The following is a 16,203-nucleotide window of genomic DNA, read 5'->3' on the forward strand; positions in this document are numbered from 1 at the left end:
CCTGCACAAACTGGCGAGGAAAGAGCCCCACCCGGCCCTCCAGCTCCCCCTGCAGCCACCCCTCTTCGGGGCCTGGTTGCACCTTCTGGATGATGTCGCCAGCAGTGATCTTCAGCTCATCACCCAGCTGTCCGTCAAAGTCCACCAAGACCAAGACCTCTGGAGGAGGAGGAAAGAAGTAGGAAGAAGGTTTTCCCCAAAACATCAGCAGCCTCACTCCAATATGGGCACTCCCAGATGACCTTTCTGAAGAGCATTCATTCTGATTGGCTCATGGGGAAGTTAGGCAACATTGCGGTTATGCAATGTGGCTAAGGACATTTCCCCCCCTCAAATAATTCTGGACACTGTAGTTTGTTAAGGGTTGCTGGGAATTGTAAATTTGTGAGGGGTAAACTACAAAGCTCAGAGTCCTTTGAGGGAAAGAATGTGCTTTAAAAGTCTAGTGTGTATGTAGCCTGCACCAAAGAATCATTAGCCCACACTTCGCAGTGCATATATCCATCACTTTCCTTATTGCAAAAGTCTGATCTTTTGAGAGAAACAGGATCATTGCACAAGACCTCCCAATCAGCTGCAGTTGTGCAACCTAAATTTGCAGGCAGGGCCGGTTCTAAGGGTAAGCTGGGTGGCGTGTTGGGTTGGCGCTGCACGGCAAAGCCGTGCGGAAACCACGCTGTACCCACCCACCAGCCGCGGGAAGAAACGGGGCGGGGTGGGGGCGCCAGAGCGATCCGCGCACCACGGTGCCAGGGCGCCCGACCCGCTTAAGACGGCCCTGTTTGCAGGTGCTTTGTAATTGAATCCGACCCAAAAATAGCAATAGTCTGCAAGGGCCCTGAGCGAGGACAAACTTTGGCGCCTCACCAAAATAATATTTCACCTTCTTATTTTCACAATAATTCGAGTTTGTTATATCGCCCTCCCACCTCTTACCTTCCATTCTATGCATGCTCTCAAGTGCACTATTTTGCACCCCCTCGGCTTGGCGCCCGGTGCAGGGGAACTGCTTGTACCACCCTAAATCTGGCACTGAAGTCTAAGACCACATTCACACCGTACATTTCATAGAATCATAGAATTGGAGAGTTGGAAGCGTCCCCAAGGGTGATCTAGTCCAACCCCCTGCAATGCAGGAATCTAAACTAAAGCATCCATGACAGATGTCCATCCAACCTCTGCTTAAAAACCTCCACAGAGGGAGAGCCACATTCTCCACTATGATACCACTTTTAAAAATTCATGGCTTCCTCCAAAGAATCCTAGGAGCTGTCGCTTGTTATGGGTGTGGAGACGCAAATCTCCCTCACAGAGTTACAATTCCCAGAGTTCCCTGGGAAGGGGGATTGATTGTTTAATAACTCCTGGAATTGTAGCTCTGCACTCAACACCCATAACAGACCGTAGCACCCAGAGTTCTTTTGAGGGAGCCATGACTGTTTAAGGTGGTACCATAGTGCTTTAAATGTATGGTGCAAATGTAGCCTAATGTTGGATGCAAACCATGAAGTGGAAGTTGAATGGCAGTGCAATGTAAAAAAAAAAAAAGCGGTCCGTGATAATTAGATCTTAAGTGTATCTTAAACAGGGATAATTGGTGATAATTTAATATTGCTGAGATTATTGTATAAGCACCTGGAATGGGGCAGAAAACCATTCACAAGAAGCAGTTATGGATGGCAACAGCCAGCTAGGTCTGATGGGAACTGTGGCCCAAAATATCTGAAGGCCACCAAGTTGGCCTAACCTTTTCCAAACAGGTGACTGGTATTTACTTCCCTTGTCCCACAAGGAGCTTCTTCACAGGGTTGTGAGGCTGAGGCCCCTTCCATAAAGCAGCAATGGCCAGCCAGTGACCAGTGCATCAACTTCCAGCTGGTCCCTTTAAGTGGAACCCAGTAACCAGATGGTACATCCTAAGTTCTTTCTCCTAGGGGTGCAGCAGGGCAAGACAGAGCAGCCTTCACCAAATCCACAAGCCCTACTCTCTGAGGGCTTACCCACATTAACCTTTTGCCCCATTCTTTCTAGCCACAGGTCCATGCTTAAAAGCTCCTTGCTCAAGCATGATTTCTTCATATTTGACCTGGAGCTTTCCCCATGATAATCTACTCTTTAGGGCACAACCAGAGCAAACATCAATTTTGGTTTTCCATATATTGCTGTTTGCTCCAACTGAGCTTTAAAGAGCAGGTTTTTGTGGGGAAAGCAAAATAAGGGGGGTGCTTGGACATGGAGCTTTAAAGCACAGACTGTGTCTGGAAAGAGCGGAGGAAAGGTAAGTGGATAAGCTCTGACTCCTCCCAGTGGTAGCCGAATCTCACACAATACTCTGCTAAAACTAGAAGCCTCAATGAGGAAAAGGGGGCTGGCCAGACCCTCTCTGCCTCTCCCTTGTTAAATTCAAGCACTGAACATACACTGAAGGCCAAGCCAAGCTCTTTAGCCAGGCAAAAGTTCAGAGGGAGACCTGGCTGGGCCGGGGGGGGGGCTGGATGGAGGCAGAGGGGCCCAGTGATACTCTGACAGAGACTGTGGCCAAGGGGGACCATCAGTAAAAGTAGGGGCAGGGACACTTTTATTAATTATGCCTTAAATTTAGGCCTTAATAAAAGTAACATCAGTAAAAAAAATAGGCCTGATTTACCTTTCTTTTTGCTCTGTCCTAGCAGTTACCTGAGGGCGCAGGTATTCTCATGTTTCCCTGGTATGCCAAGCATGCAGACACACACACAACCCTCCCTCAGCAAGTTCAGTTTCATCACTTCAGTGGAGAAGGTGGGACCTCCACTGGGGTGGGGGATGAGCTCCACTGAAGTGGGCCTGGCAGTGGGCACCCTGTGCCCACACTGTTTGCTCTAGAACGGACTTCCACTCTCATAATCCTCAGACACTCAAAACGCTAAAAAAAATCTAAATCCTCCCCCCCGCCCCTGGCCACAACAACAACAACAACACACATACCACATTATAGCCGTTCTCCTTTAACTAACATTAAACTCACCTATTTTACAAAAATAATGCCCTTTAAATCATTGACCTGCCAGAGCACTGAAGCAGTGAGCCAATTCAGTGTTGTGTATCAATTGTAGCGTTCATAGGAAATGAGGAAATGTGATCCTACAGAACTGTATGCCATCACACAGCTGTGTGTAAGACGTGGCGGCCGGCGCAGCTGGCAGCACCTGTGAGATTTGTCATCTGGAAAACCCAGGCAAGAAAGAAATCCTTCCAGCTCCAGTCCCATTCCCTGCAGGGCTCCCAGGTGGCCCCTGAAACCTACCCATGGCGGCTCCTTCCTCACTTTCCGGCTGCCTCCCTCCGCATAGATCCAGCCAGCTGTGCCTTCCTGGGAAAAGTGGGAGAAGGAAGCCAGGCACTCCCTTTTTGAAGCAGGGAGGGGAGGCCCGTCAGGACAAGCCTGCCACACAGGGAAGGGAGGGACAAGCCCAGGCGAGGCAAACAGGCGAGGCGGGTTCGTGAGAGAGCCTAGGAAGGAGCAGGGAGGGCTCCAGGCTGCTACCGGGCAGGTAGGGGAGGCCAGGGGGTTTGCTTGCCCCAAATAGATGGGCAGAGCCTACCTGTGACGGGGAGTGGGGTAAGCATTGAAGTGCAGGCCTGAAGTGTGGGTGGTTGCACCTGAGCGAGGGAAGTGGCCTTACTTAGGCATGCCATCTTTCTCAGCCTCAGTGTAAAATGGATGTATGAAAGCTGCCATCTCTGCCATTGTAACATAGAGCCACTCCTTGGCAAGATACCCTAACAAAAAGGGCAAACCCCTGACTTGAGCAGCTTGCACTCTAAATGTCACTAAGAGGAGAGAAAAGGCCTGACAGGAGAGCATTAAATGGCTGTATCCATATTGTTGTACAGTATGGCTCAGTACCTTCAGAGCATTTGCCGTATCTAAAAATAAAAAGAGGCCCTGGAGCTCTGTTCCAACTTGAAGTCACACCATTTGACCTGGCAGCTGTTCCTTTCTCGCGAGGAAGCCTATTCAGCATAAGGGAAAATCCCTGTAAAAAAGGGATAACTTGGCAGCTTTGCAGGCACCTAAGGTGGCAGGTGCTGAGGGTCGGGGGACAGACACAACTGTGCTAGCCGTGTGTGTGTGTGTGTGTGTGTGTGTGTGTGTGTGTGTGTGTGTGGCTCTGTAGGAGTTCAGGGGAAAGAGGTATATGGTGCATGACACATGCTCAGAGGCACTCTTTTCCAGTGAGGGGATCTCATGTTCATTGCTGGATAATGGCACTGGGCACAGGTCCCAGGGCTAACAAAAGGCGTTTTCATGCATTTAGGCCTTTCTTCTGTACTGATTTCCAGCTTTGCAAAAACACCGCATTTTTTATTTGCTGTTGTTATCTTTCACAAGGAACCTGGGTGTTTCACTTCTTGCTGGAGACAGATCTAGAGAACTGCTGGATTCTATTTTTTATTTCTTTTAAAGGGGGGAATCTGCTGCTGTGTGTTTCGATATCCCATTATCCCTTGGTGTAACCCAGGGGTCCCCAAACTAAGGCCCGGGGGCTGGATGCGGCCCAAGTGCCTTCTAAATCCGGCCCGCGGACGGTCCAGGAATCAGCATGTTTTTACATGAGTAGAATGTGTTCTTTTATTTAAAATGGATCTCTGGGGTTTGTGGGGCATATGAATTCATTCATTTCCCCCCCCCAAAATATAGTCCGGCCCCCCACGAGGTTTGAGGGACAGTGGACCGGCCCCCTGCTTAAAAAGTTTGCTGACCCCTGGTGTAACCTGAATCCTGCACAGAACAGATGAAAAGGTGGTCTTTGAAAGCACTGCTGTTGCTGCTGCATTTAGCCACACACCATTTGAAGACTGGCATCGGTGCAGATGGTCTGGCTTTAGCAACAAACCAGCAGCTCTCTCCTCCCCCCCCCCCCCGGGCTCTGGTTAACCACCAGCCTGATTACTGGGCAATTGAAAGTTTGCTCCCTATTTCTGATATTTATTCACTTGGTCCTTGGATGCTTCTGGTCCAGGTGTGGCTTAATTGGCAGGTGGGTTATTGAGATATCACAAACAAGTAGCTGGCAAGTTTTTTTTACTTCTTCGCTGGATTTTCCCTGGAAAGGTAAAGAGAGGTTGACCAGATCATAAGGGGAAGATACAGGATTTTGATGTTGATTATGTCATGTAGGCACTACAAAAAAACAAAAACACAACTTGCTTGTTTGAGGATCCACCATCAAATACCTATCTGGAAGCATCCCTCACAGAGATATTGGGGTTTTTCTTAGGTTCCAAAATGGCTACTTTTGCTTTGTGAATCTCCTCCTGACAGTTTAGTAAACTTTAGCAGCTGATCGGTCTGAAGTCTGAATTAGGAAGAAATTGCTGTGCTGAAGACCAATTTCAGCCCTGCACACACTCACAAGCGGAACTGCAACCCTCAGGAACAGCCACTCAGGCTTTGGCAAAAACAAAAGGAGGAACACATCACACAAAGAAGGCCAAGAGAGGACCTTTTATGGTGTCGAATTTGCATATGCTAAGTTATTTGCATAGATGCATATTTAGAAACAATTTCTATAACTTAAATAGAAATACACTGTTGTTATGTTCCACCATAGTTCCACCTAGTGCTCAGTTTGCTGCCCAGGTGTGCTGAGAGGTACACAACCTCAAGGCCCCTGTGTTCCTCTCTGAGGATTTTTTTTTTAAAAAAAAACTAGACAGACCTTCAAATAGAGGATGCCTTCATGTGGAGGACTGCCTCTGTACAGTAATGAATTCCCACCCTGCCTCAGGTTGCTTCCCGCACAAGGAGTCCTAGACATTTAACTTATCAATTTACACATTTCCTCTGGACAATATGCTTAGAGGCCATACCTACACACAGAGGTGGTGGTAAAGCTGGGATGAAAAACACCCCTTACATAGTATTATGATGAGTTCCTTTGCAGTTCTAGCATAGATGCTTTGAAGAACTCAAAATACTGGAAGGCCAAGATCTTTTGAATACCTGCAATTGGGGGGAAATCCTCTCCCAGTTAGAAGAAAGGGGCAGTTAAATCTGTTTATGCCTGGTGTCCCTGCCTCACTTGAGCCCCTCTTTGCATCAACAACTGGCTGGAGTATCTATGGGACACAAAACAGTCATAAAGAGCTCCCAGGGCACACCCGCACAGAAACTCAGCCTGCTTTTATTGCTCAGACCCCAAGCAGTGTCCATAGAAGGTGGGTGACGGCACTGCAGATGACCAAGACTGGAATAGTTCACATCCTGCCTGAAACATAATGGAATTTGTCCAGACCGGTTGCTCCCTAAGCCCTTGGGTGACAGATTGAGTTACTGAACTTGTATTGGGACGGCAGATGATGACACACACTTGGCCCGAGGATGTAAGAAAATAACAGTAAGATGTCATTTCCTCAATGCATTCAGTTCCCTCTCCGTTTGTGGCTGTTGAATTGTCTTGATGCCCTCCCCCTGCTCCCAACAAACAGTCCAATAACTCAGCATAATTAAGATGCAACAATTCTGATAATGTCTTTCCAATTGGCACCCAAATCTAACTTCTTACAAGAACCCAGACTGAGGCATAAAGGGACCCCTGACCATTAGGTCCAGTCGTAACCGACTCGGGGGTTACGGCGCTCATCTCATGTTATTGGCCAAGGGAGCTGGCGTACAGCTTCCAGGTCATGTGGCCAGCATGACAAAGCCACTTCTGGCGAACCAGAGCAGCCGTTTACCTTCCCGCTGTAGTGGTAGCTTTTTATCTACTTGCACTTTGATGTCCTTTCGAACTGCTAGGTTGGCAGGTTTTATATACTGGTATATAAAATCTAGTGCCCAGCCCCAAGGCAGCAAAGCACAACTGTGGGCATTCAAAATGAAGTTGCACTCCAAAACACCTAGAGGACACCAGGTTAGGGAAAGCTGTTCTGGATCACAAATCCAAGCTAATGGGGCTATGGAGGTTTCACAGAACCAAACCTAACAATAGGTGGTCAGCTGGGTAGCGAATGATAACTGGAGAGCCTTTCCTAGCGTTGCATCATCGCAACAGGGCTGTCTCCTAAGGGAGACCTGCCTGGCACATTCCTTGTTAGCTTTCAGGCACCTGGTGAATTGTGTCTTGTTCATTTGGGCTATCCTAACCCAGCTTGATGCCCTCCAGATGTCTTGGACTACAACACCCATCATCCCCATTTCATATGGCCAGCAGATGTGGATGGTGGAAGTTGCAGCCCAGCAACATCTGGAGGACTACAGGACAGCCACATTTGATTTATTGACTATAGCTCCCTCTTTCCTTTTTAACACTGTCATATACCCCCAAAGTCATGTAAGTAGTGGTGTTGATGTCAAAAGGTGGGGGGAAGAGAGAAAAAGAAGGGGAAAGAAAAAAAGAAAGAAGGCTGTTGGTGTTAGCCAAGCCACTGACTTAAACATACCTGCAGTGTGGTCATCACCTGAGGCCTTTCTCTGGTGGTCTCTCTAATAGAGCTTCAGAGAGTGGCAAAAAGGGAGGCCTTTTCAGTTGTGGCTTCCTGTCTGTGGAATGCTCTCTCCAGCTTTTCAGCACCAAGTTAAGAGGTAACTCTTCTCCCAGACTTCCGAGGCATTATGAAAATAGTGGCTGTTTCTCTCTGTGTGTTTGGATATTGTTAATTTGTTGGTGGTGGCTGCTTTTTAATTGTGTAACTCACATAGATAAATTTTGTATTAGGTGGCAAATGAAATAAACCAAGAACAACATCTCTACACCTGGTGAGTTTTAAGATTGAGTAGGGGAGGAGCCACGGATCCAGGTGGCGCTGTGGGTTAAACCACAGAGTCTAGGGCTTGCCAATCAGAAGGTCGGTGGTTCGAATCCCTGCAACAGGGTGAGCTCCCGTTGCTCGGTCCCAGCTCCTGCCAACCTAGCAGTTTGAAAGCATGTCAAAGTGCAAGTAGATAAATAGGGACCACTCCGGCGGGAAGGTAAACGGCGTTTCCGTGTGCTGCTCTGGTTCGCTGTCTGTGGACAAACGTCGGCTTCCTTGGCCTATAGAGCGAGATGAGCGCCGTAACCCCAGAGTCGGACACGACTGGACCTGATGGTCAGGGGCCCCTTTACCTTTTAGGGGAGGAGCCAGCTGACATTCACTTCTAGGTGTTTTAAGGTTTCATGCTGCACCACAGCCTCCTGGAAAGAAGCATCCCCCTCATTTAGGCCATTATGAACTTGCTCTTTCTAGAGGCTGCAGTGAAACGTGAAACTAGCAAGCACCTGAAAGCACCTCGTTTGAATGTTTGCTAGCTCCTAACACATTAATTCTTAAATACCAACACACATACCCGCTTCCCTAAACATCCCAGCTTATAGAGAGTTCCAAGGAACTCAAAAGCTTGCACACTATTTTATTCCATTCGGATTGACCTAACAAAGGTATTGCCCCAATACAATATATTTTATCTCTTTGGCGCCATGTAACCTAAATGCCCAATAAGTTAGTTGACACGAATGCAACTCCTTATGCGAACATTTTGCCCCCCCCCCTCCAAGCCAGCCACCCACATATTAGGCTTTTTTATTGAGATGATGTCATCCCAACTTTGCCTGATCCCACACAAGCAGAAGTACCTGTTTGTTCTCTGGCAATTTATAGTGCCATAAAATAAGCACCTAGCATTTAATGGGCAACCAGCTGACCCATTAGTGCAACACATTTGATGGAAACCAGGCTGCAGAGGATTCTTTTGCTTAAGGGAGGCAACCTCTAGCTTCCTGGGCAGGGGATTTATGGAAGGACAGTCCCAAAGAAAGTTTCCTTTAGAGACAGATGAGGGAATAGGTTTTGCTCGTTTCCTAGACCTGGGAGAGTCCCACCCAGAAAAACCAACCCTTAGAACAAGCTTCCTCAACCTCGACCCTCCAGATGTTTTGAGACTACAGTTCCCAGCATCCCTGACCACTGGTCCTGCTAGCTAGAGATCATGAGAGTTGTAGGCCAAAAACATCTGGAGGGCCAAGGTTGAGGAAGCCTTAGAACAATGCTTCCACACCCTTTACATTTAAGCAGTCCTTTTGCCCCTCAAATCATAAGGACTTTGTAAAAAAAACTGAGCCACCTTGAGAGTAATACCTTTATAGCAGGACCCAAATGTCAAAGCCAAGAACAAGCATTACTGGTTCTTGGAAGTCCTTTTCAGGTTGGATGTTAAAGGGGAAAGGGAGATGTTTGGTGATGTTGTGCCCCAAAGTCTGAATTAAAAGTCTCAAGATAGGCTACCAGAGGTGTCGTACAGGAATAATGGATCAGTGTAGCTTGGAATAAGATCCCCACGGGACTAGTGCCACAAAGCAGCAAGAAAAGTTGCTCCCCCATTTTAATGATCTAATTATGCCTGAACAGCTCCTCCTGCATTCCATCTTAAAGACTCTTACACGTTGTTTGTTTTAGGGACTTTTACATCATGCTGAACTCCCGTCCGCAATTTGCTGTGACAATTCTACACTACAGCTTGCTCACAACCCTGTGATAATTTGACTGACTGTGATAATTTGACTGACTGGGATGCAGGTGGCGCTGTGGGTTAAACAACAGAGCCTAGGGCTTGCCGATCAGGTCGGCGGTTCGAATCCCTGCAACAGGGTGAGCTCCCATTGCTCGGTCCCAGCTCCTGCCAATCTAGCAGTTCGAAAGCACGTCAAAGCTCAAGTAGATAAATAGGTACCGCTACAGTGGGAAGGTAAATGGCGTTTCCATGTGCTGCTCTGGTTCGCCAGAAGCGGCTTTGTCATGCTGGCCACATGACCTGGAAGCTGTACGCTGGCTCCCTCGGCCAATAACGCAAGAGCGCCGCAACCCATCGGTCACGACTGGACCTAATGGTCAGGGGTCCCTTTACCTTTTAATGAAAGTGTTACTGCATCATGGTTTCTGGACCCCACCCCACCTGAGACAGACAAAGGACCAACTAGCTACCTATTTAGTCTGGTGTAAAGTTTTGGAGAACTCAAAATAATAAACAATATTGCCCCAATATGGATTTTTGATTAGAACATGACTCGAATGCTCTGGCATCTGAGGCTGGTTTTCTGTAGAATTGCTGTCAAGCAGTTCAAGGCACTAGTTCTAATCTCAAATACATCTTTCACCTTTGCCACTCTCAGTAATATTGGTTGACCAAAATCATCCACCATTGGGGTGGCCTGCAAAAAGGTGTTCTAGCAGCTCTTCGTCAGGGGTCTGCAGCCATCATTCACCAGATCCAGAAAAGCCCAGTGCTTATCATTTTCTACCAGGGCCAGATGGGCTGGGTCAATAATACCATTCTAGTGTTGTTGTTGTTGTTGTTTTTTAAAAAAAACCACCCTGCTGCCTTAAGCCACTAAAGCATGTCATTTTGAACTTTGGACTGTTCCTACTTTGAATTTCTAAAGGTAGGACAGGGTAAACCCAAATCTCAACTGATTGGTTGCCATACAAGATTCAGCCTGGGAATGGTGCCAAAGAAATTTCAAGACCCAGAGACCCATAAAACACAACTCGCAGGCTTGTAGTTTTTTTAGTCACTTCATGTGTTGGGAACACAGTAGACGGACCCTGCAACATGTGAAGGGGATAGAAATCTTCTCTTCATCATGCAGAGAAAATTGGGGGACCAGCTGTGTTTCTGCAGAATTGCGGTTTCCACTTATTAAATGTGTTAAGCTGCCCTCAACATGACACAATCCCGAGCCTCTGTGGTGCAGAAGACTGTTCTGTTTGGACAGAAATGTTCACAATCCCTGTTTGTTGTGCAGCAACCTTGGGGGCCCAGGGTAAGCCCCCACTTAGAGGAGAGGGAGGAAGAATGAATGGAAGTGCAATGAAGTACCTGTATCTAAAAGATCTGAGCCAGAAGACTCCCTGGCAGCACCTGCCTTGCCCAGCAGGCGCCACAGTGCCCCAACACAGGAGCACTGAGAACTGCCAGCACATTTTTATATTCACTTCTAATTATGCCCTCAGGCAACAGGACATTAAAAATTAATTAAAAACTTGGGGGGGGGAAGCATAGCTGCTGGAAAGAACAGGGTTTGCCAATATTCCCCACAATTTCCTGAAGGGTTTAAACTTTGCACCTACCTAATACACCACTCAAGTCTTTTGAACAGTTCTCTCTTAAATGCACCCTCCTCCCAAACAAAAGGCTTTTTTCTTAATTTGCATAATTTATAGATCAGGTCATTCAGGGTTTTTTGTGTGTGCAGAGGTGTGTCTCACAGAAAGGAAATATTCCACAAAGCAAGAAAACTCCCAAGTACGCACATGGACCCATCCTTAAAATTTGCCCTATGTGTGCTGATGGGCTGACAAAAGATCAAAGCCAATTACAGTACAGTATCTAGAAAGCCTACATGCATTTTTGTTTATGCACTGCCTGGTCACAGTCTCTCCTGCACACATAGGGCAAATATATAAAAGGATGTCATATAGAGGAGGGAGAAAGGTTTTTTTCTGCTGCTCCAGAGAAGCGGACACGGAGCAATGGATTCAAACTACAAGAAAGAAGATTCCACCTAAACATTAGGAAGAACTTCCTGACAGTAAGAGCTGTTCGGCAGTGGAATTTGCTACCAAGGAGTATGGTGGAGTCTCCTTCTTTGGAGGTCTTTAAGTAGAGGCTTGACGGGCATATGTCAAGAATGCTTTGATGGAGTTTCCTGCTTGGCAGGGGGTTGGACTGGATGGCCCTTGTGGTCTCTTCTAACTCTACGATTCTATGATTCCTCCACGTTGCAGTGGCTTCTACACTGGCATCTGTAGAACCCAAATGCAGCCTCCAGTTCTAATACTTTGCTCCCCCACTTTCTCTCTTTTCTATAGGAGTCTTCAACCCCCCCCCCCCGGATTCCAGGAGTATGTGAGATGGCAGAGAGAAAGTGCTTTACAAGGCCACATCAGCTAGGCATTTTGGGTGAGAAAAGGATGGGGGCTCATCCACTCATTTGGGAACCTTAGGCAACCCGGTAGGGAGAGCCCTACAGATGTACAGCGTTCTGTGGGCGCACACACTTCTTTGCAATGTTAAACATATGGCTAGTGGGATCAAGGGTGGCAGGTTGAGCGTTTTTCTGCTACCCTTAAGGAGCTTTGAACAACTCTTTTTTCTTTCTTTTGCTCAACACTATCATGTTGGCCCTGTTTGATGTAAGGTTATGTTGCAACCATATTTTGGGGGTGGGGGTGAGGTGGAGGCTCAATAAAAGCAGCAATAAAAAAAGGTCTGCATGGTCCATTTCAATGTAATTTTATTTGAACAAGGAGTCAAAACAAAAGCTTGCAGGCTTTGCTAAGCAAGAACTGCACCAGTCCCACAAAATGAGCTCTATTTATAGCACAGAGAGGAAAAGGGGAACAAAGAGAAGCACTGCAAAGTCTCATTTCCAGGGGGACAGATTTCTCAATAGGGCAACTACAGTCTCTGTAGCTGGCATGGGAGAGTGAGCACATCACCTGCCTGACATGTTTTGAGTGCTGCGGATTTAAAGCTGAAGAGAATCACAAACCCAACTGTCAGCAACTTACCCATGACCATCACAGAAGTGAGTCAAAATTGCTTTATAAAAAGATTAATAAAAATACTGGAAAAAATCCTCATTTCTCATGCTATATGTCTGGTTTTCTTTTTTAAAACCTAGTATATTCACAAGTTTCTTAGAAAACTATGTGACCCCAAAAATAGTGTTCAGATTCACAATTGGAGGCAAAGAGGGTATGCAAGAAATCTAGAGTGAACGGACCAAGATGCTGCTAACATTAGCCAAGAGCAGTTTTGCATTTTGGTGGTGGTGCTAGGGAGAGCTTGGGTCCCTCCCCCTCAACTGTGCCATGCTACACTTTAGAACTTCAGCACAAAAAGGGAAAAAACAAAAGGTGATTCTTTGAAGAGAAACGACTCCAAATTCAAGCAAAGGGAAAGTTCCTTTAAATTAAGAACACCACAGAGTTTGGTCCCAACAGTTTCTAGTCAGATGTTTATTCACATGCATTTTTCTTCTATATATAAGAACCACAAACGCCTTTCTGAAATTAACCATTTTAAGGGGTGTTGTTTTTATATGTGTATATATGCAAACGCTTAAAATAAAGGATTTCTAAAAAAGAATATCCACAAACAGGAAGAAAGGGGAAAAACAAAGAGCAGGGAATTAATTTCCCACATGTATCATCACATTAAAGAGAGCAAGCGCGCAAAAACTGATTGCCAATAGTATTGGGCAGAACTCACTCCACTGTCCTCCATGAGATCACTGAAAAATTAAAAAAGAGAAAATAAAAGAACATTCAACTAGTCAATAAGGATCAATTACAGTCCAGACTGACAGAGTCCCCCCTCCAACAGCTCTTGCTGCTTCAGGGCCGCAGGACCCTCCTTCCGCTTGTCGAGACTGCTACTCCGCCACCGACTGAAGGGCCTCTTTGTCCTCTCTGTTCTCAGCCCCGCTCTCATCATCCTCAATCTCTCCCTCCTCACCACTAAACTTGTCATGGGCCCATTTGGGGCTGGTGCTCGATTTTCGGTACAGGAAACGGCCCCTCCCTCTGGGGAAGATGCCCCGTCCCCGGCCTCTGTTCACCCATTTCTCACCCCCTTCGCCCTCACGGTCATCATGCTGCAGAGGGAAAAGAAGAAGAAAAAGGAATTTGTCAGTCAGCAAATGCAGAGCTCCTCAACAGCCCACCAGAGGGCCCCACCTCTGCCCACTCCCTCTCCTTTCCCCAGTGGCCGCTGTCACATTTCCCACACAGGCAGGGGAGGATAAACACCCTGGAATATGCCCCCCAGCCTCTGCATTTTGCAAATAAGCCCTCCAGTAATTCTGCATGGCTGAAGAGACAATGACAGCAAGACCAACTTGGGGCCTGTCACCTGGTGGAAGGGACAACTTCTGTGCAGGCAGCTCACATCCCCATCCCCATCTCACCCCCCAGGGCACATACCAAGTAGTACTTCTTGCTCTTGGGGGTGTACTCGGGGTCCCACTCCTCCTCCCTGCTCCGCTTCTGGAAGTCGGTACTGCCACTGCCGCTGCTGTTGTTGTTGTTGCTGTTGCCAGAGAAGGTCCCTCTTCCCCAGCCACGACCCCTGGCCCGGAACTGTTGCTGTCATCAGGAACAGAGGAAGAAAGGGAACATCAAAAAGCGAGCAACAGAAAGAAAGGGGATCTGGCTGGGTCTGGGATGGCCTGTCATGATTTCTGGAGCACTACACACACACACACACACACACACACACACACACACACACACACACACCTGACTGTTTATCTCTTAGCAACAAATAGAATGGAAATTGTCCATCACTAGAAACACTCATCACACTTCTGTATTCAAGGTGTGGGCTACTGCCTTTCCAGAAAAAACTGACCCAACAGCACTATTTTGAGGGCTAAAGTAAACATGACAAATCTGTAGGCACTTGGGATCCCTTTTTGCCTTACATAGCCGGACAGAGAGGTGTTATAATACCACCATTTACTAAAAAAAAAAAACCCAAAACCAACCAACTCTTTTGGCTCAACCTATTAGCTAGGTCCCTTCTTGGTTAAATTGTCCTTCAGATTTTCACTGATTTTTGGGTCTGGATGTGAGCCTCTGGGTGTGGCTCCTTACACTTCCTTGAGCAACTGATGTCCACTATAATGTTATGGTTTTGTTGCTTTTGGTAGATCATATCATATTGGTGTGTTTGTTTGTTTTTTAAAAAAAGTTTGCCCTTTCACCACAAATAGGAAACTTCTTCTGAAAAAGTTGTGCTCAGTAAATACGTGGAAGAATTTTATAGGCAAGAATTACTCCCTTACACTGGGTAGCTGCCAACACCTAACACTGAACCCCTTTCAAGAGGTGCCTGTCCACACTTCAGCTCTGCCACAATTCAAACTATTTTGACTTATCACCCTGGAACAAGGGCCCAGAGCACACACCCTCCAAAAGGACAACTTACAAAGGTTCCTCGGGCTCTACCCCTATCAGTTGGGCCTGTAAATTCCTTGGTCCCAAGGCGGGATTTGTCAAAGCCGGGGGCAGCCTCCTCTCGCTCTTCAGTCTCCTCGGGGTACTCCTCTGCTTTGTAGGATCGGGAAGACTGTGATGACGAGGAGCTTGACCTAGATCGCTCCCGCACACGCCGGTGCTTCCTAGGTCGAGGCAAAGAGAGAGAGATATACATATGAATGTCAGGGGAGGGCACATCTCTACTGCCTCATTGTCAGTCATTCCTCCACCTCTCCCCACTCCTCAGAGAAAGGGCTGTTTCTGGAAAGAGAGAGAGATCTACGGGAAACAATCATATGATCTACAAGTCGATCCCGATCGACCTGTTGGACGATGCTGCTATATACAAACAGGAGAGTACCATACTCCCTACCCTCTCCTAGACCAAAAGCAGCAATTTCCCTGCCTCCGCAACCACCCTGCTTGTACCCTGCTGTCTCCAATGACTGAAGAGAATCGTTAATTTGGGTCTCTGCGTCGGGAGATTCCAGACCGAACATGAAAGCAAGTGTACAGTCTCCCCTCCTTTATTTAGAGTGGCTTCTTGTTCTCTAGGGCTCCAGTGCAATCCAGCAACAGAGGTGCACATCACACACACACTGTTATTAAGCTTGGGCAGCATAGTGGTGTCCAAGATCAGTGCCTCATTCAGCCCAAAGTGGCCCAAACACACAGCTATTTGCTGCAAAAATGGAAGTTTCAGAAATGCAGACAGAAAAGCATTGAGCAATGCTAGCATGCCCCATCCCAATGATCCAGAGAGCTCTTCTCTCTCTTACACCCACCTCTCTTAGCTTGAAAGAGCGAAGTTGCGTTTGAAGTTTCCCACATCTAGGGGGAAAGGCTAAGCCAACAATCACAAATGTACATTTATAACTTTAAAAAATGAATTAGTGGTACTTAAGAATATTTTTTATCAACAAATAAATAAGTGTAAAAGACATTGACTTGAAAAACACTTAGACTAGCCTGCCTGTGTCCTTTCAGCAAGTAACCCTACAAACTGTGTTCTGGGAAAATGTAGGGTTGGTTCCTTGGAGGCTTATTAGTGACTGCTCAATGCGAAGATCAGTGATGACGGAGAAGCATCTCTTTTGGAACAGCTTGCTTACTTACTGCAGACCTTGTGGTGCAGTGTACAGCCCACAGGCAATGCATATGAGGGGGGTGGCTGGACCCAACAGCTGAGGCCTAGCAAGC

General features: G+C 47.0%; 2 protein-coding genes across 5 annotated transcripts in view; both read right to left on the reverse strand.

Annotated features, from left to right (window-relative positions):
* LOC118087354 (CD2-associated protein) overlaps positions 1 to 3,413 on the reverse strand; it is a 29,365-nt gene extending 25,952 nt beyond the window's left edge. The window contains exons 1-2 of the mRNA XM_035119919.2: positions 3,284 to 3,413; positions 2 to 159 (exon numbers count right to left, since the gene is read on the reverse strand). Of these exons, the coding sequence (XP_034975810.1) occupies positions 2 to 159; positions 3,284 to 3,287 (162 nt within the window). The 5' untranslated portion in view covers positions 3,288 to 3,413. The remainder of the gene's footprint in view (position 1; positions 160 to 3,283) is intronic.
* Positions 3,414 to 12,237: 8,824 nt separating this feature from the next.
* THRAP3 (thyroid hormone receptor associated protein 3) overlaps positions 12,238 to 16,203 on the reverse strand; it is a 38,144-nt gene continuing 34,178 nt past the window's right edge. For 3 of the 4 annotated variants that reach the window (XM_035118055.2, XM_060275843.1, XM_060275842.1), the window contains 3 exons: positions 14,954 to 15,146; positions 13,948 to 14,109; positions 12,238 to 13,619 (listed from right to left, as the gene is read on the reverse strand). In XM_035118055.2, the coding sequence (XP_034973946.2) occupies positions 13,398 to 13,619; positions 13,948 to 14,109; positions 14,954 to 15,146 (577 nt within the window). In that variant the 3' untranslated portion in view covers positions 12,238 to 13,397. The remainder of the gene's footprint in view (positions 13,620 to 13,947; positions 14,110 to 14,953; positions 15,147 to 16,203) is intronic. The other variant, XM_035118058.2, reaches the window with a different exon arrangement.

The sequence above is a fragment of the Zootoca vivipara genome, chromosome 6 (assembly GCF_963506605.1).
Source record: "Zootoca vivipara chromosome 6, rZooViv1.1, whole genome shotgun sequence".
Classification (NCBI taxonomy): Eukaryota; Metazoa; Chordata; class Lepidosauria; order Squamata; family Lacertidae; genus Zootoca; species Zootoca vivipara.